This window comes from Accipiter gentilis, chromosome 14 (genome assembly GCF_929443795.1).
Source record: "Accipiter gentilis chromosome 14, bAccGen1.1, whole genome shotgun sequence".
NCBI classification, from domain to species: domain Eukaryota; kingdom Metazoa; phylum Chordata; class Aves; order Accipitriformes; family Accipitridae; genus Astur; species Astur gentilis.
Window position 1 is genome coordinate 22,670,865 of NC_064893.1, and position 17,975 is coordinate 22,688,839.

A 17,975-nucleotide genomic window follows, 5' to 3' on the forward strand; every position below is an offset into this window, starting at 1 on the left:
CCTTGGGGCCAGGGGTGAGGCCAAGCCTCTGCCCACCCAGCTTTCTAGCTCTGCATGAAGAGGTGGAAGTTGGTCCTGGTGAACTCCTGATGGATGCTGTCAAGTAATCTGTCTGAGTCCTGGGCGACATCTGAGAGGACCTGCTGCCCTGGGATGAAGCTCTGCTCCGGGGTGTAGGTGAATGTGAACGAGCTGGAGTAGATGAGGCCATCATCCCTGATCAGCAGGAGTGGGACTGTGATGGGGTATCGCAGCCACCTCCAGTCACTGCCAAAGGCAGAGACATCAGGGACGACACAAACGAGGGACTTGGGGCTCCTGGGAACAGCGCAGGAGAGGAAAACATGCATTAACAGATGAGGGACCCATGCAGAAGCGGCTGGCAGCGAGTGCTGGCACATCTCCTCCAGCCTGGAGCTCAGTGTGAAGCCTCTGGCCAGTTTCCCCTCTCCTCGCTGGTGTTTCATTCCTCTCTGCCAGGGCTGCTTGCTTGTTTGCAGCCCCCTAAGTTCCCTGTTGTGTCCCACCCACTGCTATCCCCAGACTGCAGCCAGGGCAGAGAACAGGCAGCAGCCAGACTCGTCTCTGCCTCTCCTTGCAATGCTCATACTCGGTCCCACAGAACAGGCAGTGCAAGTGCCCCTGTCCCCAAGGTCAGCAGCCACATCCCTCCCAGAGCTGCCCAGCACAGCCCAAACCCAGCTGCTGTTCCCTGCCTGCTCCCTGGCCCCCTCAGCTGTGTTACCTGTACATCGTCTCTGCTTCCACGTCTCCGAACCAGACCTTGAGGTGTGCGTGGAAATGCTCCCCCTGCACCTCCAGCATGGCCACATCCCCGCCACCCGTGAGCTGTGACGGGCAGAGTGCACGGCAGCGTGTGACATGGTGGAATGAGCCCAACTCCTTCTCCCACAGGACACTCTCCCTGCGCGCCCTGTCCCCGCCGCAGCAGTCCAGACCCAGGCATTCCCACAGCATCCCAAAACCAGGAGATGCCGAGCGCGGGTGCAAAGGCTCAGGAGCAGGAGCCATGATGGAGGCAGGTGATGGAGAGGAGGGGGTGGCCCGCGGCCAGAGCTGTGCCTACCTGCAGGGCAGTGATGAGTGGCACGGGGCTGACAGGCTCGTGGACGCAGGCCAGGCTCTCGCTGAAGGTGTACTCCACCGTTTCGGTGCCGATGATGGTCCAGCAGGAGCCATCGTTCAGCAGCTCCCGGTTGGCTTCCTTCGGGCAGGGAGATGCCTGCGGAGAGTGTCACAGCTCCAGTAACACTGCAGCAGGGGCAGCAGGGGACTGGGGCCGGGACACCTGGCTTCTTCCCCTGGTGTCTTGGTTCCAGCAAGCAACTACTTCGCTCACTGGGAAACAGGGATCATGGTGCCTTTGCAAAGACCTCGGTGACAATGTTCCCACCGAAGCAGGCAAGCCAGAGGCAGACGGCTTTGTAGCAATTCCAACCTTAATTTGGATGCTAGGCCCCTTCAATGGAAGAAGAACATGTCACTCCTGGTGACATGTTCCCCAGACAGAGGAGCTTGGAAAGAGGACAGGGAGCACCCTGGGGGTCCTCACTCCTCCTCACACTGCCGTACCTGGAACTGGATCACTTTCTCCGTGGAGAGACACAGGTACATGCGGTCGCTGCCCTGGAACTGGAAGGCGCATTTGTGGAGCTGGGAGATGGGCTCGTCCACGTCCAGCATGGCATACTGCTTTGTCACCTTCCGGATGATCTGTGGGCAGCAGCAGCATCTCAGGGATGGCAACCATTGCTCAGAGTCACAGAGCAGCCAGGTCCCTCTGCCTGACACCCGCAGGGATGGAGGCTTACCAGGGGAGGCAGGGTGATGCCGGTGGCCGTGCAGACCAGCTGGACCACGGAGCCGTAGCGGATATACCCTTCCCGCAGGGGGAACTCGCTCCGGGTGCAGTGCTCATCGGCTTGCCAGGAAGGAAAGAGGCAAAGTCACCGCCCTGAGCAGCCAGGGAGCAGGTTAACCTGGGGCTGCCTTGCTATGCACAGGTCTGGCTGTGCTCCCAGTGCTTTCTTACTGCCTTCTCTGCTCTGCAGGTGCTCACTGCTTGGAGAGACCACTGCTCCCTGGGAGCCCACCATGGGAGAACGGGACTGGGATGTGGTACCTTGCAGGGACACTGCCAACAGAGATGCTGTTGGGCTGTGGCCTCTTCCAGGCAAGTTACTTGTTTGGATTTGTGAGCCTCCAGAGCAGTACAGTTCTTGCTGTCCCATTTGCAGCCTGTGTGCTCTCAGGGCATGATGCCAACCCTCAAGGCCAGTGGGAAACAGCCATCAGCTCCAGAGATACCGCAGGAACACCAGGCAGAGGTGAGATCTGAGTCAGGTTCCCACATCCCCAGGCTAATTCCCACTCCTTTTGCCCCCCCAAAACTGGCTTTGCAGGAGGGGAGAGCCAGGGCTGGAGGTAGCCAGCCCTGGGCATGGCCAGCGTTAGTGGTCCCACAAGCTTCTTACCCAGGTGGAGGGTGAAGGCCGCCCACTGCCTGGCGCTGGCGATGAAGGCTCCCCCCTCGACAGAGAGGTAGCGGGTGCTGACGGTCTGGGAGCGCAGGCGGTTGAAGAGGGAGACTTTGGAGCCCGAGGAGATGCAGACTGCTGGGAGAGGTGGTTGTGTTGTTAGCACTTGCCAGGTCCATGTGTGGCTTGATCTATGGCTTTTGTCAAGCCAAGGGAGGCCAAGTCCTGGTTACTGCTGTAACCAGCCCAGCAGGAAGCAGCACCCACTCCAGCTGCCTTTCTCTGTATATGAGTGCCAGCCCAACTGGGCTTTTCAAAGGTGAAGCCCAGGGAGTGGGCAGCGTGTTGGTATCAGGGCATTATACACTGTGGTGGCTGAACCCTTCAGAAAAGCGACATCAATATGCCCAGATACATTCCCCCTCTTTTGGGGATGTCCATGGGCTTTGGGTCCAGCCTGGACCACTTCGGAGCCAAGCCGTGAGCATTCAGAGAGCATCCCACCCTGGGCTTGCACCCGCTTTCCTCCCCACAGAGCCATCCCTGTACGCACGGTCCGTGTTCTTCAGCGACTGCTTCTTCTGAGAGGGCTTGGAGATGACCTTGATCAGCTTGCTGTGGAAGGTGCCAATCTCCTGCCCGTTGCTGAAGAAGAGCTTCAGGACCAGTCGGAAATGTTTGCGCTTGTCTGCGTCCGAGATGTACAGTGCCTTGGCACAGCCGAAGCCCTGCCAAGGGCAGAGACGGGCTGCCAGCAGCTCCAGCCCAGCCCCACCAGCCTTCCTCACCCTCCTCACCACCCCGCAAGGACATAATAGTGCCCTTTCAAAGAGCCCCGGGTTCATTTAAAGGGGGAAACAACCAGAGATGTTATTACAGGTGGAATGAAGAGCTGGGGATCAGCAGAGGCTTTATTTACACTGGGGGCAGAGAATTCCTCATGGAAATGAATGTTCACGTGTGATTTATCCCACATAACATGAGAAATCACCCTGGGTTTATGGTTTCCCCGCCGTCCTGGCTGATACACCGTGCCATAGCAGCAACGCAAGCACTGCAGACAAAGGGTCTTTTTGTAAGGTTTCTGGCCCAACTCAGACCCCATGCTCTTCAGGGACCCCAGATAATTCTTTTTCTTCTTTTTTCCCACTATCAAAAGATGCCAGAGCTCTGCTGAAGCTCTTGAACTTGGGTATTGACTGAGGGGTTTTTAGGTGTTTATCTGCAAATGAAAGACTGGGCTTTACATTTTGCGATAAGCAGCAGTGCTGCTCATCGGGAGAAGGTACCGGGGCTGAGGGAGCTGTGCAAATTTTGGCAGCTTGCCTGCCACAAGGCTGTCAACCTGAAAAGACGGTGCCGAAGGAAGATGGGGCTCTTTGCAAGGCAAGGGAGCCTGCCTGGCTGCCTGGGCTGCTGCATGTGCCACAACAGGGCAGCAGAGCAGGAGTGGGGAGCAATGGCTAGGAAGGAAGGATGGTGACATCCCAAGGAAAGGGATGATGCAACATTCCAGGGTGTGGGGTGACACCGGGGACAGCCCAGCCCATGCATAAGCAGCTCCAGGGAGCAGCAGGCTTTACCTTTGCGTCTGGCTGCTCCTCGAAGCTGAGTTTCTGGGTCTCCATCAGGCTGCTGCCCATGCTGTCCAGCCCCATGTACCCGCACACCCGAAAACCCGTCTCTCCCAGGTCTCTGGCTGGAAGAGACGGGGAGAAGCACCCTCCAGCCCCTGCACAGGCACAGGCATGGGCTCAGCTCCTCCTGGCACGGTGGCCCCAGGCTCCAGCCCTCCCCAGGTCCGCACCACAGAGGGCTCAGCCTCAAGGGGGAAAGAGGAGTTACGGGGTGCACTCTCCCCTTTGCAGAAGTGGAGGGCAGCTCTCTGTGGCATGGGAAGGGAGGGAGGGAGGAGAGGTCCAGGGCTGCTGCCAAATGCTTACCTTTTATCTGCTCCTGTTTTAACTTCCATCCTGGCCCGCTCAGGTAAACGCAAGGTGGGGGGCAGAAAAACCTGCAGAGGCAAGAGGACATTTTCTTACTGCACTTCAGCATCCAGAAAAGATGCTCGGGGATGATGGAGTGGCAGAGCACAGACCTTTGCCTGACGCTCACCGGCACCGGGAGCAACCCTGCACCCTGGGAGGTACGTGGTGCTGCAGCGAGGGGCTGGGGACCCCCCGGCTGGGGGGCACGGGCAGGGCTGGCCAGAGGAATCGGGCTCTGCTGAAGCAGCTGTCTCAGCCTCTCTGCCCTGCCCTGGCTGCCTCCAGCCGCAGCATCCAGCCCCAGCCCAGGTGGCTGCCCCATCTGTGGGTGCTGCTGATGGCCACTAGCCCACCGGCCCCGGGATGGCCCCAGGAGGGGAGGACAGGGCGCCTCAGCCCGCCCGCCCTGCCCTGAGCTGAGGGGGGGGATCAGGCCCCCCGCCTCTGCCTGCCTGCCATGTGGGAGTTTCGGCAGGTCGGGAACAGAGTTTGCATTCACAGCCAGATTCAGAGCCCAATGCAAATAAATCTATAGCCAGGGTTTTAGAAACCTATTTTCCTGTGTTTTATTTGGGTTTCCACTGTCTTTGCACTTGTGTGAATGGTGCAAATTCATCCTCTATTGATACTGGGTAAAGCGCTAGCAGAGAAAACACCAGTGCAGGGGGTTGGATATTTCAGAGCCCTAAAGTCCTGGGCATGGGTTTATTTAAACAAGTCATCCACAGCACAGGCCCCTGACTTCCACCATCAAGAAAAATGGCACCAGCACCTTTAAACTTTAACCTGGGAGCTCCGTGCTGGTTTTGTCTCCCTCTCCAGACCCGGCATCTGACTTTCACCTCTTGCATGGGGTCTGAAGCAGGGGAAAGAGGCTGTCCCAAAGGCTCAGTGATACGGGGCCTTCCCTCCTGGCTGGGAGACCCAGTCCCAAAATAAACCTTTACCTGTGGACCAGCAGCCCCTGGCAGGAGACTGGATGCGATGAGGACTTTGTAGGCACAGCCAGCCCAGCTTAGAGCTGTCTCCTGGGGTCACTGGGGTCTGGGTGGGTTATGCCTTACAGGTAGAGCTCATTGCCTCATAGCTATTCCACACTTGGTAATAACAGAGGATTATTTATATCACAAGGATTAATGGAGGATTAATTATATTACAGTGCCACAGTCTGATGTCACTGCCCAGGAGTAGCAATTTTGGAGATTCAAGCCAGAACCTCAAGGTTGCAGTGCGGGAAGGATTTTCAAAAATAGAAGCTTTTGGAGACCGTGGGCATTGATGGAAACATCCCAGTCCCTGCTGTGGCTGTTCGGATTTTAAGACAAGATTTCCAGAGCACTTAAAACACTAACCTTTCCTCTTCTTCATTGTTGCAATTTCATTCTTGGGGGGTAAGATTTGAATAGTATCTTTCCTTCCTTCACTTCATCTTTCTGCTCTCCAGTACTTCACAGGAGGAACGTAACCACTAGGAATGTCTAACTGGGATGGATGCGGGGCTGGGGGTGTGTGTGTTTGTAATTCTTCTTGTGTTATTCAGTTCACAAAGACTAAACAATGGGTTTGGATGCAAAGAGGTCATGAGTGGATGGAGAGAGGATATGTTAAATCATTTGCTTCACCAGCTGAGATCAGAGAAATCTAGCAAGGCTGAAATCAAGCTTTAGGTAGCTGGGTTTGGAAGCGGCTATAGGAGAAGCCAGAGCAATGTCCTACCTTTTTTCGTTGCCATATGACTTCTGTGCGACTTTGGCATGCAGTATCAGTACTGTCTGGTCTGCCGGCAGCTGCAGGTACCTCCGCACACCGTCTCGAAGTGGGTTGGTTTGGTATGAGTTGGATCTACAAGACAGCGGTCCCCCAGCACTGTAACACCAGAATCGGGCTCCTCGCCTTGCCCCACCAGCCCTATGCTGAGCCAGGAGCCTGGAGCTCCCTCCGTGTCCAGCCCGATGGGGTGAGGAAGGTGGAGAGGCTTTCCCATCGGAAAGCACTGGAGCTCAGTTGCTCTAAGACTGGGGCTGGCATTGAAAAATATAAAGTTTGGATAACTGAATAACTGCTTCATCAGTTTTCCATCAAACACACACAGGGCACTATGTTAATAGCTCTGAAACACCCATTTCTAAGACTTCCAGTCCCACGCAATGGTGGGAGTGCTCTAATTGATTATTAATTTGGTTTTCCACCTGATATGCTTGCTGCTGTATGGTTTTTTGGTGAGCTGGGAAACGATGCTGCTGAGCCATGAGTGCAGCTGTCACACAAGGAGGAGCTGCTCGTCGGCTTCTGCGAGAGCTGTTGGGTGAAAATAGCTGCATTCTTCTCCAAGACCTAAGAAGTGGGTGGTTTTGCCGATTCTTTCTGCTCTATTAACTAGAAGGAGTTCCTATGCATCCAGCATTTAACTCTGCTAACTTAGTAGGTTGGGCGTTAACCGGCTAGAGAGAGATGAGGTGGGTCCAAGCCCGAGGTGCCCTGCTCTGCCACCTGGGACTCGTGTGCAAGAACTGGGGGATCAGAGCAGGGAGAGTTATGGAGTGTCTACTGGGTCCACCGTCTGTGGTGCTGACTTGCTTTCAGGGTAGGTGAGACCACCTATCTGAAGAACACCAGCTCCTGCCCTGCTGAAAGCCCCTAGACCTCCTGGGTACCTTTGGCTGGATAAGAGGAAACAAGGAAAACAGAAGAGAGGGAAGGGCTGCTGCCTGGGCAGGAGCCCCTCCTTTGCACATCTGCCGATGTTTGGGATATGGCACTGGGGCACACTCAAGAAATTGCTCCTACCAAGGGGACCCAGCCTGGCTGGTTATGAAAAGGTCTTGACTTAAGCCTGAGCTCTATTCTTCCATGGGCCGAGCTCCCTTGCCTTGCTGCAAAGGGGTGTTTGTGCCTGCTGGTATTTGGACAACATCTCTGTGTTTCTGCTTTGCATGGTCAGGGGATGTTTTTGGACCCACCTGGATGAGCATCAGACCCAAACTAGATCCAGTATCCTCAGGAGAGAGAAAGCTATATGGAAACTGGCTTCAGGCTCTGGCTCTTGACCCTCCCAAGGCTGCTGGGGGTCACTCATGACCTCTTCACAGAGCAATGGCCTTGCATCAGAGACAGAGAGAAACAGCAGTGGCCAGAGAAGGCTGTGAACCACAGCTGCAAACACATGGCTGAGTCACCAGGAGAAAGTGGCCGGGGACTCTGGGTGGTGCCAGGGGATTGCTCAGAGGGCAGAAATGATCAGATGTGTGAAGAGAGGTAAATCTGGTCCTGCCAAGCACCCCAAGGCAGGCTATGGTGAGGCTCACCCCATGGTGAGCTCTTGCTGGGCTCAGAGGACAGAGCAAGTTCCCAGGGAGAGAAGCAGCAAGCAGCATCCCAAGCAGCCTTTTAGAAGAGTTCACCTGCCAATTCTGTTCTTCCCAGTGCAACGTGTATTTTAAAAAGGCTGTGCCCTTTACAGCTTCTAGGACCCATGTTACAATTCACTTTAAACGTATATCCCTTCACTTCCAGCTTTCCCACACTGTGGATGGAGTTGATGCTCTCCTGTTTGTATGTGGAAGATAAACACATCTCCTATACAAGCAAATATTTACCCAGCATCTCCTCTGGGTAGTCCCACGGGGACCTGATGCTTTGCACTCCACAGATTCTCCCACCACTGCTCTGTTCAGTTATTAGACAGGCGATACAGTCTCCTGCCCTCCTTGTTCTCAATTCTTTATCCTAGATGCGTTAGCCAGATCACCAGCAAGCATAAATCAACAGAGCTCTGCCAAAATCAGATTTACAGCTGGTGCCAGTGTCACCCACAGTATTAGCTGCCACTCTGCGTCTGGGGAATGAATGTTTTATGGCCACGGCAAGCCCGTTCCTGACTGCAGAGCACACACAGCAACCGAGCTCCTCTCCCCGTGGCAGCCCCAGTGCTGCTGCCAGCGCACCGCTCTGGGCTCAGCCACGGCTCACCCCAGCCCACACTCACGGCAAGGCAGATAGAGCTCCTTTGCTAGATAGACCCTCAGATTGCCCTTAACAGCTCCCGTGCCCAGGCTGGATCTGTTCCCTCCGACCCTTGCCGGGCTGGGAGAGTCCGGCTCCAGCATGCTGAAGTTGAGCTTTATCAACCAGTATCCCACCGGTGCTCGCTCCAGGGAGGGGTATTTAGTCTTGCTGAAAAGCTTCACTCCAGCCTTTCTCTCTCCTGAATGGTTTATATCTCTGCACAGCCAAAGAGATCCCATAAGAAAGTTATTTAATCTTTTTCCATAACGGCAATCTGCAGCTGTCTCACTCCTCAGCTGCCAAGCAATACTGTGATTTCAGCTTTGATCTGCCTTTGTTATTTTCCCCTTCACCTAAAAGCACCATTTGGGAATCTCTCTGCAAAAGTTTTGGGTTTTTTTTTTACAGAACTACTGATTGTAATCAGGATAAGTGTGGAAACAGATCAACGAAAAGGCTGTCCATTGGCCTGACACTGGATATTCTTTAGCACTAATGCAACATCATGAAAAATGAGTAGTAAACCTTGCTGGCTCCATTCAGTAGCATTTTGCCCTCAGTTTGTCAGAGACAATGGGCACAGAGCGGGGAAGAACCAGGCTGGACGTGAGAATATTTCCCTGGTGAATCTTATCATTCAGTATTCAGTGCAAAATGAGGAGGGTAGCTTTGGGTCCTTGCTCGTGTCTCAGCTGCGGAGACATATGGTCCATCCCTGTTAGTGTCACCCACCAGCACTGATGCACTCACCAGCGCCCATCCATATAGCATGGGTCTGCCTGTGAAGCACCGATCCCCGCAGAACTACTGGGCTGGGAGCTGCCGGAGGGAGCCTTTCCCATTAACCCATTGGCAGAGTAAGGAACAGCCTGGTACCGAAGCCAGGCAGCGGCAGGGAGTGTTCAGGAGCAAACTGCCAAAACCTGTGGATTAAGACGTGTGCTGACAGCATAGCCAGCAGCAACGCCGGCTCCACAGAGCCTCCTGCGGCACCAGCTCGGGGCAGGGCCAGGCTTGTGCAGGTATCACTGCTCCCTGCCATCCGTACGTAATACCAGAGGCACGTGGGTTACTGCCTGGAGCTTATTAAAGAGCCTTCTGGAATAATTATCCACATGCTATTTACTGCTTAAAGTGGGAACGTGCATGCCAAAGGCAGGTAAACAGACCGTAGTTCTTCAGATTTGATGTCTAGCTGGAAGAACGACTACCTAGAAACTTGTTTTTCTTTTCTTTGTCCATTCTCTGCAGCCATTGCCTTCCAAATTTTGGGGCTAAATTGTTTCAGTGACGCACTTCTGAACAGTGCTCACCATTCTGCCCATGGAGGCGACCACCCAGCATCCATCATCTGGTTTAAATTTACCTTCACGGAGTCAAAGGGCTATTGCTAAAGCAGCTCAATATACCCACTTGGCTCCTTCTGGCACCTACAACCTCCTCAGGGTTACAGGGAATTATTCACTCCTTCTGACATTTATTATATTAAATTATTAAAATGCTTTGATTGTAGTGCAGTGTTAGTTCAGTGTCACGTTAGCAGCACCGCACGGGCCAGGCTCTTAGAACTCATGCTAAAAGCCTCCTTTTCAGAGCCTGAGGTCTCAGCTGGGACTCGAGTGCTCTCGCACACAGTTAGGCATTATGTGGAAGCAGGGGCTGGGAGCAAGGGGGGAGCCACCACCTTTCTCCTACGCTGATTTTTGTAAGCCTTTCCCCTTCCCTGCTCAGCCTGGCATCGCTTACCACCAAGGCTTTTCCCCAGCTCTAGGTCAGGATGTGTCTCCGGAGAGGTTGCGAGCGTGCTTTGAGGTGCATCTCTGGGGTGGCTCTGCCCTGGTGTTGGAGGGGGGAGAGACTCAGGGCACCCATGGCTATTTGCAAGCCCTGGCCATGTTGCTGTGCTCTCTTCCATAGGAAATGAAGCAGAAAATGAGGAGTGCCCTGTGTGCTTTTCATAGGAGACACACAGCTGGACCGTCTGGTGGAGGGCTGTTTTATGTGGGCACGCAGGGAACCCAGGCGGGCGCTGAGAGGCTTTGGTAGGGTCAGACCCTGCAGTCACATCACTGATTTTAGGAGAGCTGATGTTTAACACCACAGCTGAAACTTAGCCCTCGCCTTCCCAGCGGTGAGCGTGGGGGGCATCACTCAGCGCTTTGTCCTGCCTCCAGCCGGGAAACGCATCTTCTCCTTCCTTGGTCCCAGTGGGTCGGGCAGGGCTGTGCATCCCCAGTGACCTCCCACCACAGAGCACTGCAGCTCAGCGCATCCTGCCTTCCCGCTCGGGCTGCCACCCTGGGTGACCGCCCTGCCGCAGGTACGGCTCCTGCCTGTGTCACAAACAGGGGAGAACCCAACCAAGGGGCCTTTTCAGCTCAGCCTTCCCCTGCCACCAGGTGCACATCTCTGCTGAGACCGCCACGCTCATGGTGTGGGACGTATCCTGGTCCCCACGCCACTTTCAGCCCTGCGAGGGCAGATCAGGCTGGGAAGTCCCACAACACCCTGTGTGTCCACCCTCGGGCAACTGCAGGAGCAGAAAAAGCACTTTACGGGCACCGGGAGAAGCAAACTGCCTTCTGCACTGCTGCTTTCCAGTTCACCGACATTCACCAGCTCAGTCTGCAGAGGAAGGCATCCAATTTTTTCAGTCCCCTGGGAATGAAAGTCCTGGGACTCAGGAGACCAAAATACAATCCCGGCAGCTATTGTTTAGAAACTGGGTCTTCAAATCAACTCTTTATACAAGAGCTTCAACTCATGGTAACAGTGTCTTCAAGCGCAGGTAACACTAAATTCAAGTGCAGAGGTTTAACTTGCTGCTTTTTCCCCACAAAAGAGCTGCCGTTTGCCTCACTCAGGAGATGGCTGCCCTGCAGCTCGCTAGGGACTTGCTGCCACAGAGGTCAATTGTTCTTTCCTCAGCTTGGGGAAACCAAAGGTTCTAATAAAAAATATCCATTTTAGAAGTCTGGGTTATATTTTGTACAGAGCAGGGGAGAAAATGCCTGCAGTGCTTTTGGGTATGGAGTCAATGCAATGTTTATGCAAAAGGAAAAGCCATTAGAAATCACAGAAATGAGAAGCCCGCAGTTTCTGGCTTCCCTCATTTTTCAATACCTCCTTTAATCCAGACCAACCCAACCCACAAGCCCTTGTATATGCACGGGTATTTATAAATCCTATATTTTCCTCACTGCACACACAAGTGAAATTCAGCCTTTTCTGGGCTTGGGGGATTTATCGACCACACCAACAGCAAACACCAGCCGAGAACAGGAAGCACGAAAACCCTGCGGCGGTGAGCTCTGCGGGGAACCGGGGGCCAGCCGGAGTGGTCACCCCGGGCATGTTCCCAGCTGCCCTGCGCCTGGCCCTGCAGCACCAACACCCTCAAAATGCCCTAGTTTGGTAATGCAGTATTGGCTCGTCTGCTAGAAAATTCAGATGATGTGGGTGATTTACCATAGTCTCCTTTCTCTGTTCCTCATGCAGGCATTGACGTTAGTGCAAAGCGGAAGGAAAGTGCTGGTAAAGCAGTAAAAGACAGTCCTATAAAGCACTCAAGGTGGTTCCTACCACCGTGACGTAGATCTAAGTCCTGAGAAGAGGTGGAGGGCAGGGAAGGTCTATTCCAGGGTGTCTAAGAAGACTCTGCTGATGTTCTCCATCACTACAGTCGAGCACATCAATTGACCTTCTTGCTGGAAGCTCAGCCTGAGGCTCTACAGCTCTCAGAGCTCTGCTCTGCAGCTCCCTCGTTCAAACCCACCTCCCCACCCCGCAGCCACTGCCTGCAGAGGTTCCTAAACTCCCCCAGGGCACTGTAGCTCAAATGGCTATTAAGCTCGGACTCTCCTTTTTCCAGAACTCGCCGAGTTTATGGGGCTCCCAGGTGCAGGGGAAGATGAAAGAAAAGTGGGGGAAAAAAAACCCCAAACTTCTCCCTGCCCGACGAGCTCCTGGCAGGCAAGGGCCGTGAGTAACCCCGCGCTGTGCCCGGCTCGATGCCGATGCCGCCGCACAGCTCTGGCGATCGCCTTTTCCACCTGCGCGCAGCTCCGCTCGCCCGTGGGCACCTGCACGGACGCGGGGGGTGGGGGGAGCCCGCGGGCACCCCCCCCACACCGGGGCAGGAGGCTGGACGCCCCCCCTCCTTCCCCCCTCCCCAAAGCGCTGCCCCGGGGCCGGGCCGGGGCGCGGCGGCCGTGCCCGCCCCGCCGTCCCGTCCCGTCCCGTCCCGTCCCCCCCCCGCTCCCCCCGCCCCGTTAAATGCCGCGCGGGGCCCCGCCGCCTCCCAGCGCCGCCGCCGTGCCCCGCTCCGCGCCCCGGACCGCGCCGCTCCGCGCCCGCCGTACCTGACCCAGTAGCGCGGCGGGGAGCGGCTCCGCGGCCGGCACGGGTGAGTGAGGGGCTCCGCGGGCACCGCCGCCCCTGCGGGAAGGGAGAGGAGGAGCGGGGGTGAGGGTAAGGGTGAGCCCGGCCCCGGCCCCGGCCCCGGCCCCGGCCCGGCGGGGGCTGAGCGGCGGGGCTGTGCGCAGCGCCGAGCACTGCCGCGGGGGTTGGCAGCCTCCGGGGGGGGGGGCTTTTCCTTGGAGGGGGGCTGGCAGGGAGGGGAGCAGCGGTTCTGGGTATGAAGAGCAGCAAGCAAAGCCGGGGGGTGGGGGGAAGAGCAGAGCCTTTGGCGTGGGTTTTATTCCCAAAAGCGGTGGGCTGGGGGGGGGTGCTGGGGGGGGGGGGACGGGGGGACAATCTGTCGATGCCTGTGCACAGGACGCAGAACTCTTCTCCAGTGCCGGGGTGGCACGGTTCGCAGTCTGCCTGCCCTGCTCACCTTTTGCCTAAGCTTTCGGGCAGGTTCCTGCTTACACAATCAGGGATCTCTTTTAGCAGAGAATAATAAGGTCTGGTACACCTGGGCAAGGCGTACTGAGCAACAGGAGATCGAGATCCTGCAAAAAGATAAGCTTGAAAGTGTGCCCTAAGTTTGTTATGCGCTGTTTCTGCACGACTGGAAAATTGGGTCTGTGCGTACTCATAAATACGTTTGCACAAGCAATCACCCACCTTTGGCTTATAATTCCAACCATTTCACGGGGAAAAATTAGCTTTGGGCACTTTTGTTCCAAGCAATTACGTGGGAAAACTTGTTTGGAAAATCAGATTATTCTGCACTCATCGTATTTGTGCTAACATGCAGCCGTCCGAGATAAGTGGAGCTGAGCAGATACATGATGTGGTGGTGGTACGTGCTCTGCTGGGGTTTTCCCCCTTGTTCTGCAAGGACGGCCTTTGCTGTGGTGCACAGAGCTGCCGAATCCATCTGGGAAGCAGGGCTGCAGAGAGGGAACCGGTGTCGGTGAGGAGGCCGGCAGCAAAATGGGACTGTCCCACCTTGAAGGAAGCCACCATGTGTGTGCAGTGGGACTGGGAGGGGGGAAAGAGGGCTCCAAGAGAGGAGCCTGTTCAGAGCCCTAACTCAGAGAAGGCACACAACTTTAGCTCTTCTGCTTAAAATCGTAGGATTTTTGCTTCAGTCAAGCCCGGATTATTGATAAAGTTACTATGAAGTCCCTCCCTGTGGGACCCTCTGTAGTGTCTCTTGATAGTAGAGATTTATTTTTTTTCTTTTTCCAAAACCAGGAGCAATTAATCACAGGCAATGAACGTGCAGGTTCTCAGTAGCAAGTAGAAACTGCATTTCACAAGCGGATTCTTGTGATCTCTGCAGGGATTCACTGGATTGGCATTTGGTATCAGCAACAAGTGTGTGTGGGGGAAATCTAGTCTTGGATCTCTGCCCTGATCTTTGCCACCAGGATATAGATAAATTTGGCCTCACCCGAAATACAAATTCCTGCCTGGAAAGCATGCAGGAGATCTTGGTGTTTGTAGTAAAATGACACTTTCCATTGAAGCAGGCAGGGTATTGCTGCATCCAACTGGAAAAAGCTGTTGTTGATTTTTGTGGAAGTTTTAACTTTATTTTTTCTTGAAGAATTAAAGAAATTTTATGTGATTAGTACAAGATGGGCTTGGAAGCTGCCCTCGTTGGCAATGGTAGCAAACAGAAAAGACGTAGCCAACAAGGCAGCCTGTTGTAGGCAATCTGCGGTCACAGAAGATGTTTGTGCTCCGATTGCTCATAACATAGCATTTCCCTTGAGGTTGGCATTAGGGGTTAAAGGTTTTCAAGAGAGGCCTTTGTTTAAACATCTTTAAAGTTTCCAATAGGGGCCCCTTTGTTCGCTTTTGGAGCAGTGTGCCTGCCTTGTTAAAAACTCAGCCCTCATAAAATGCCATTTACAAATGCTTGATGAATAGGCCTGAAACATGGAGGGGGAGATAAGTAGTGTTTGTATCTACACGCACATGTGAATTACAGACAAGCCCTACTGTGAGTGAATAAATGGGACCTAGAAAGAAACACACCAAAAAAAAAAGATTGAGTGGTGCTTATAAACAAACTTAGAAAAATTAGCTATTCCCCCAGAACCAGTCAGTCCTTCTTGTGCCAGATGTCACACGCATCTCCTCCAGCCATGCCAGGAGGGTGAGCGGCTCCCGCCACTTGTCATTACCTCTCAGTAATCATGTTTTCTCCACTTTGGGCCCAAACAGTAGCAAATTGATCACTTGGGCTCCATTGGCTGGAAGGGAGCTCACACAGCTGCCGTAAGGGCTCCGTTGAGCAGGCGGGCAGGGGGACCTGGACTCGGTGCTTTCTGTTACCTGCTGCAGGCTAGCAAGAGTCACCCCTTTGTAGGTATTTGCAGCATAGATGTACCTTTAGGTATCAAGTAACATTTTTAGCACTTAGAAGACTTTGGTTCCCTCTCCCATCCTGGCTAAATATACAGCGTTTGAAAACAGGTCTGTTAAAGCAGGGGAGGGGATAGGCGTATGCTCAGGAGACTCCAGAGACTGGTGCACGTCTATGGCAGTGTTTCCACGTGGGCTGCCCCCAGGCTGCCGTGCCTGATCCTGTGTCTGAAGCTTTTCTGGTCCTCAGGCAGCTTGTCCTTCCTGGTGTTTTTTACTGGAGGCCGGATCCATCTTCCCTAGCAACTTTCTGCCCTTGCTTGTGTCTCTGTCCGCAAACTTCTAATCTCTCGCCTTGCCAGCCCTTGGTTGCACACATGAACCCATCACCAACCTGGTCTCTCTGGTGCCCATCATGGAAATCTGTAGGGGTCAGCTGTGGTCCCTTACAGAGAGGTGGCAGTAACTTAGTTTCTTTCCAGACTTCAGCCTTCCCCTCTCTGGGCTGTGTCATGCTGCTTCGCTGGTTGATTGCCAGTGTATAAGTTTGGGAGTCTTTTGAGTTGTAGCCTGTGGACCCGTAGGAGTCCATGGTCTACGGCAGGAATCAGTAGGAGGAGACCTGTTGACAGCAGAGGCAACCCACTACACAAGAGTCTGTGTCTTGGCTGGAAAATTAGCAGGGTTCACAAGCTGAAAAAGACGGAAAAACCCTGCCTTTGGGTATTCACAGCTCCTATGCTTGCAGCTGGACTTGGATGGCTTCCCCAGAGTGTCACGTTAGACATCCCCCTCGTTCTTTTTCTCTTTTCACAGCATCTTGCTTTGGCTTTAGTAGTACCAGCCAGGATGAGTGTGACAAAACATTTCAGTCTGTGCTCAAATGCCAGGCAGCAATCTCACTACTGCTCTTCCATTTCGTTCTCCCTGACATCTGCTGAACCTCTCATGTCGAGTTGTTGAGGCAGATGATGGCCTGAGAGTGGCTGCCCTGTGCCCAGGTTTCCTAAAGCATGTCTGGGCTTGCCCTTGTCTGTCTGAAGTGCCCCAGCTGGGTCTGTGCCCTCATCCTGGGATGGAGGTGGGAGAGCCAGCCCGGATCCTGGCTCTGCCACAGACTTCCCACAGGCTTGAGCAAGTGGCTTTGACTCTCTGGGTCTCTGGTTCCTCATGCCGTGACGGAGGACTCTCCTTGGAGAGCCTCATGAAGCCTGAAAGCCTCAGTGAAGCAACCTCAGACTGTTCCCTCATCTCTCCTGGAAGCAAAGACCTTGTAGGCACATTTGGCGAGAACTTGGTAAGTGCGACAGAATTAGATGATTTCAACTAGTTGCTCATGAGTTGACCAGAAAGGGGTAATCCCACACAGGGGTGAGGTTGAGGTCAAGTGGTCCTCAGCCATGGCCTCAAATGCTGCTTTGAGTCTGTGGGGAGGCCTCGCAGGAGGTTTCCATGCAGCATCTGTGTGTGCTGACAATGACAGGATGATGCTGAGGCACAAGGGTCCCCAAGGCACCTGCTCTTCAGTGTGAGCAGGAGTGAGGCTACCAGCCAGTGCGACGCTGGTGGAAGTTCTTTGCTGGTGCACCTCCTACGGGCTGATGGCATCCCTGTCCTGGAACAGCAGTTCTCCTGCCATCCTGCTGTCAGAGGGATGTGGCAGCTGTGAAGTTAGGTGGGAACAGTTTCTCATGCTACCTTTGGGGTTCCCCCTGTGAAAAGTGTTTAGACAAAGAATTCAACCAGCTTGCTCTTCTGTCTTGAGGAGGGCTGAAAAGTCTCCACATGCTTTTCTGCAGCTGCCAAACACTCCTTGCTTTCTGCTATTTCAATTAAGCACATAGCAGGATGGGTAGGATAAAGGGGAGAGGCACAAGAATATTCTCCTGGCGTGTTTCCTTATGCCAACACATTGAGTCACGTCTCCAGAGTGAGAAATATGATATAAAGGTTTAGAGAAGGAGGTCAGGCAATGAATCTATGATTGTGGGGCTGAAATAGCAGGCGTTCTCTGTGGTTGTCTGTGCCATGTAAGCTTGCTGGAGGTCAGCTGGGGATATTGGTCCCAGCAGATTTGGGAGACAGACATCCTGCTGGTAACTATCAATCTCATTGCTTGGAGATACTGGCTCTGCTGCATCAGGAGCTCAGCTGACAAACTCTGCACCAGGAGCTGCTCTGGGCCATTTCTCTTTCCTTTGTGGTTGAACATGCATATTTCTGGGGAAAAAAAATGCTCTCTAACACCTTCCTCCCAGAATGAGAGCTTGGGCAATGGATGGCTGCCTCAGCTTCTGGATGGCCCAGACCTCCTTCCCTCCAAAGTTGAAGTGTCTTGGCCCAGTTCAGCTGTCCTCCAGGGGCCCATTTGCTGAAGAGCATTTGCTTTTTAAAGAGTCAGTAAGGTGGGTCTTTCCCCCATTCATCACTCTCCATCAAAATGTAAAAGTATTCCAAGATCCCTCCAGTTTTGCTTAAAATACCAGTTAGGAGCAGGGCTGAGTTTGCTTGTCATGCAGCTCAGGGGACATGTGCAGCCTCAGGTCTTGAGTGGGACAGAGAGGAACAGAGAAACGCCACCAGCAGTCCTGAAATAGGAGCCATCTCTTGACATGATTGGTTGAACAAGGGGAATCGGCTGACCGTGGTTTCCTCTTGGCTAGATCTTTAACATGAGCTTCGGAAGGGCATGTTTAATTTGCAAGTGAATATGGCATTT

At 54.0% G+C, this 17,975-nt stretch overlaps 2 protein-coding genes across 2 annotated transcripts in view; one reads left to right on the forward strand and one right to left on the reverse strand.

Annotated features, from left to right (window-relative positions):
• Positions 1-17,975, reverse strand: part of RBPJL (recombination signal binding protein for immunoglobulin kappa J region like) — a 20,711-nt gene continuing 2,736 nt past the window's right edge. The window contains exons 2-12 of the mRNA XM_049817412.1: positions 12,853-12,928; positions 6,203-6,328; positions 4,442-4,512; positions 4,082-4,197; positions 3,052-3,226; positions 2,496-2,633; positions 1,833-1,942; positions 1,594-1,734; positions 1,088-1,243; positions 746-849; positions 1-318 (exon numbers count right to left, since the gene is read on the reverse strand). Coding sequence (XP_049673369.1) covers positions 45-318; positions 746-849; positions 1,088-1,243; positions 1,594-1,734; positions 1,833-1,942; positions 2,496-2,633; positions 3,052-3,226; positions 4,082-4,197; positions 4,442-4,512; positions 6,203-6,328; positions 12,853-12,928 — 1,487 coding nt within the window. The 3' untranslated portion in view covers positions 1-44. The remainder of the gene's footprint in view (positions 319-745; positions 850-1,087; positions 1,244-1,593; positions 1,735-1,832; positions 1,943-2,495; positions 2,634-3,051; positions 3,227-4,081; positions 4,198-4,441; positions 4,513-6,202; positions 6,329-12,852; positions 12,929-17,975) is intronic.
• Positions 12,805-17,975, forward strand: part of MATN4 (matrilin 4) — an 18,244-nt gene continuing 13,073 nt past the window's right edge. Inside the window, exon 1 of the mRNA XM_049817349.1 lies at positions 12,805-12,896. The gene's annotated coding sequence lies outside the window, so the exon portion shown is untranslated. The remainder of the gene's footprint in view (positions 12,897-17,975) is intronic.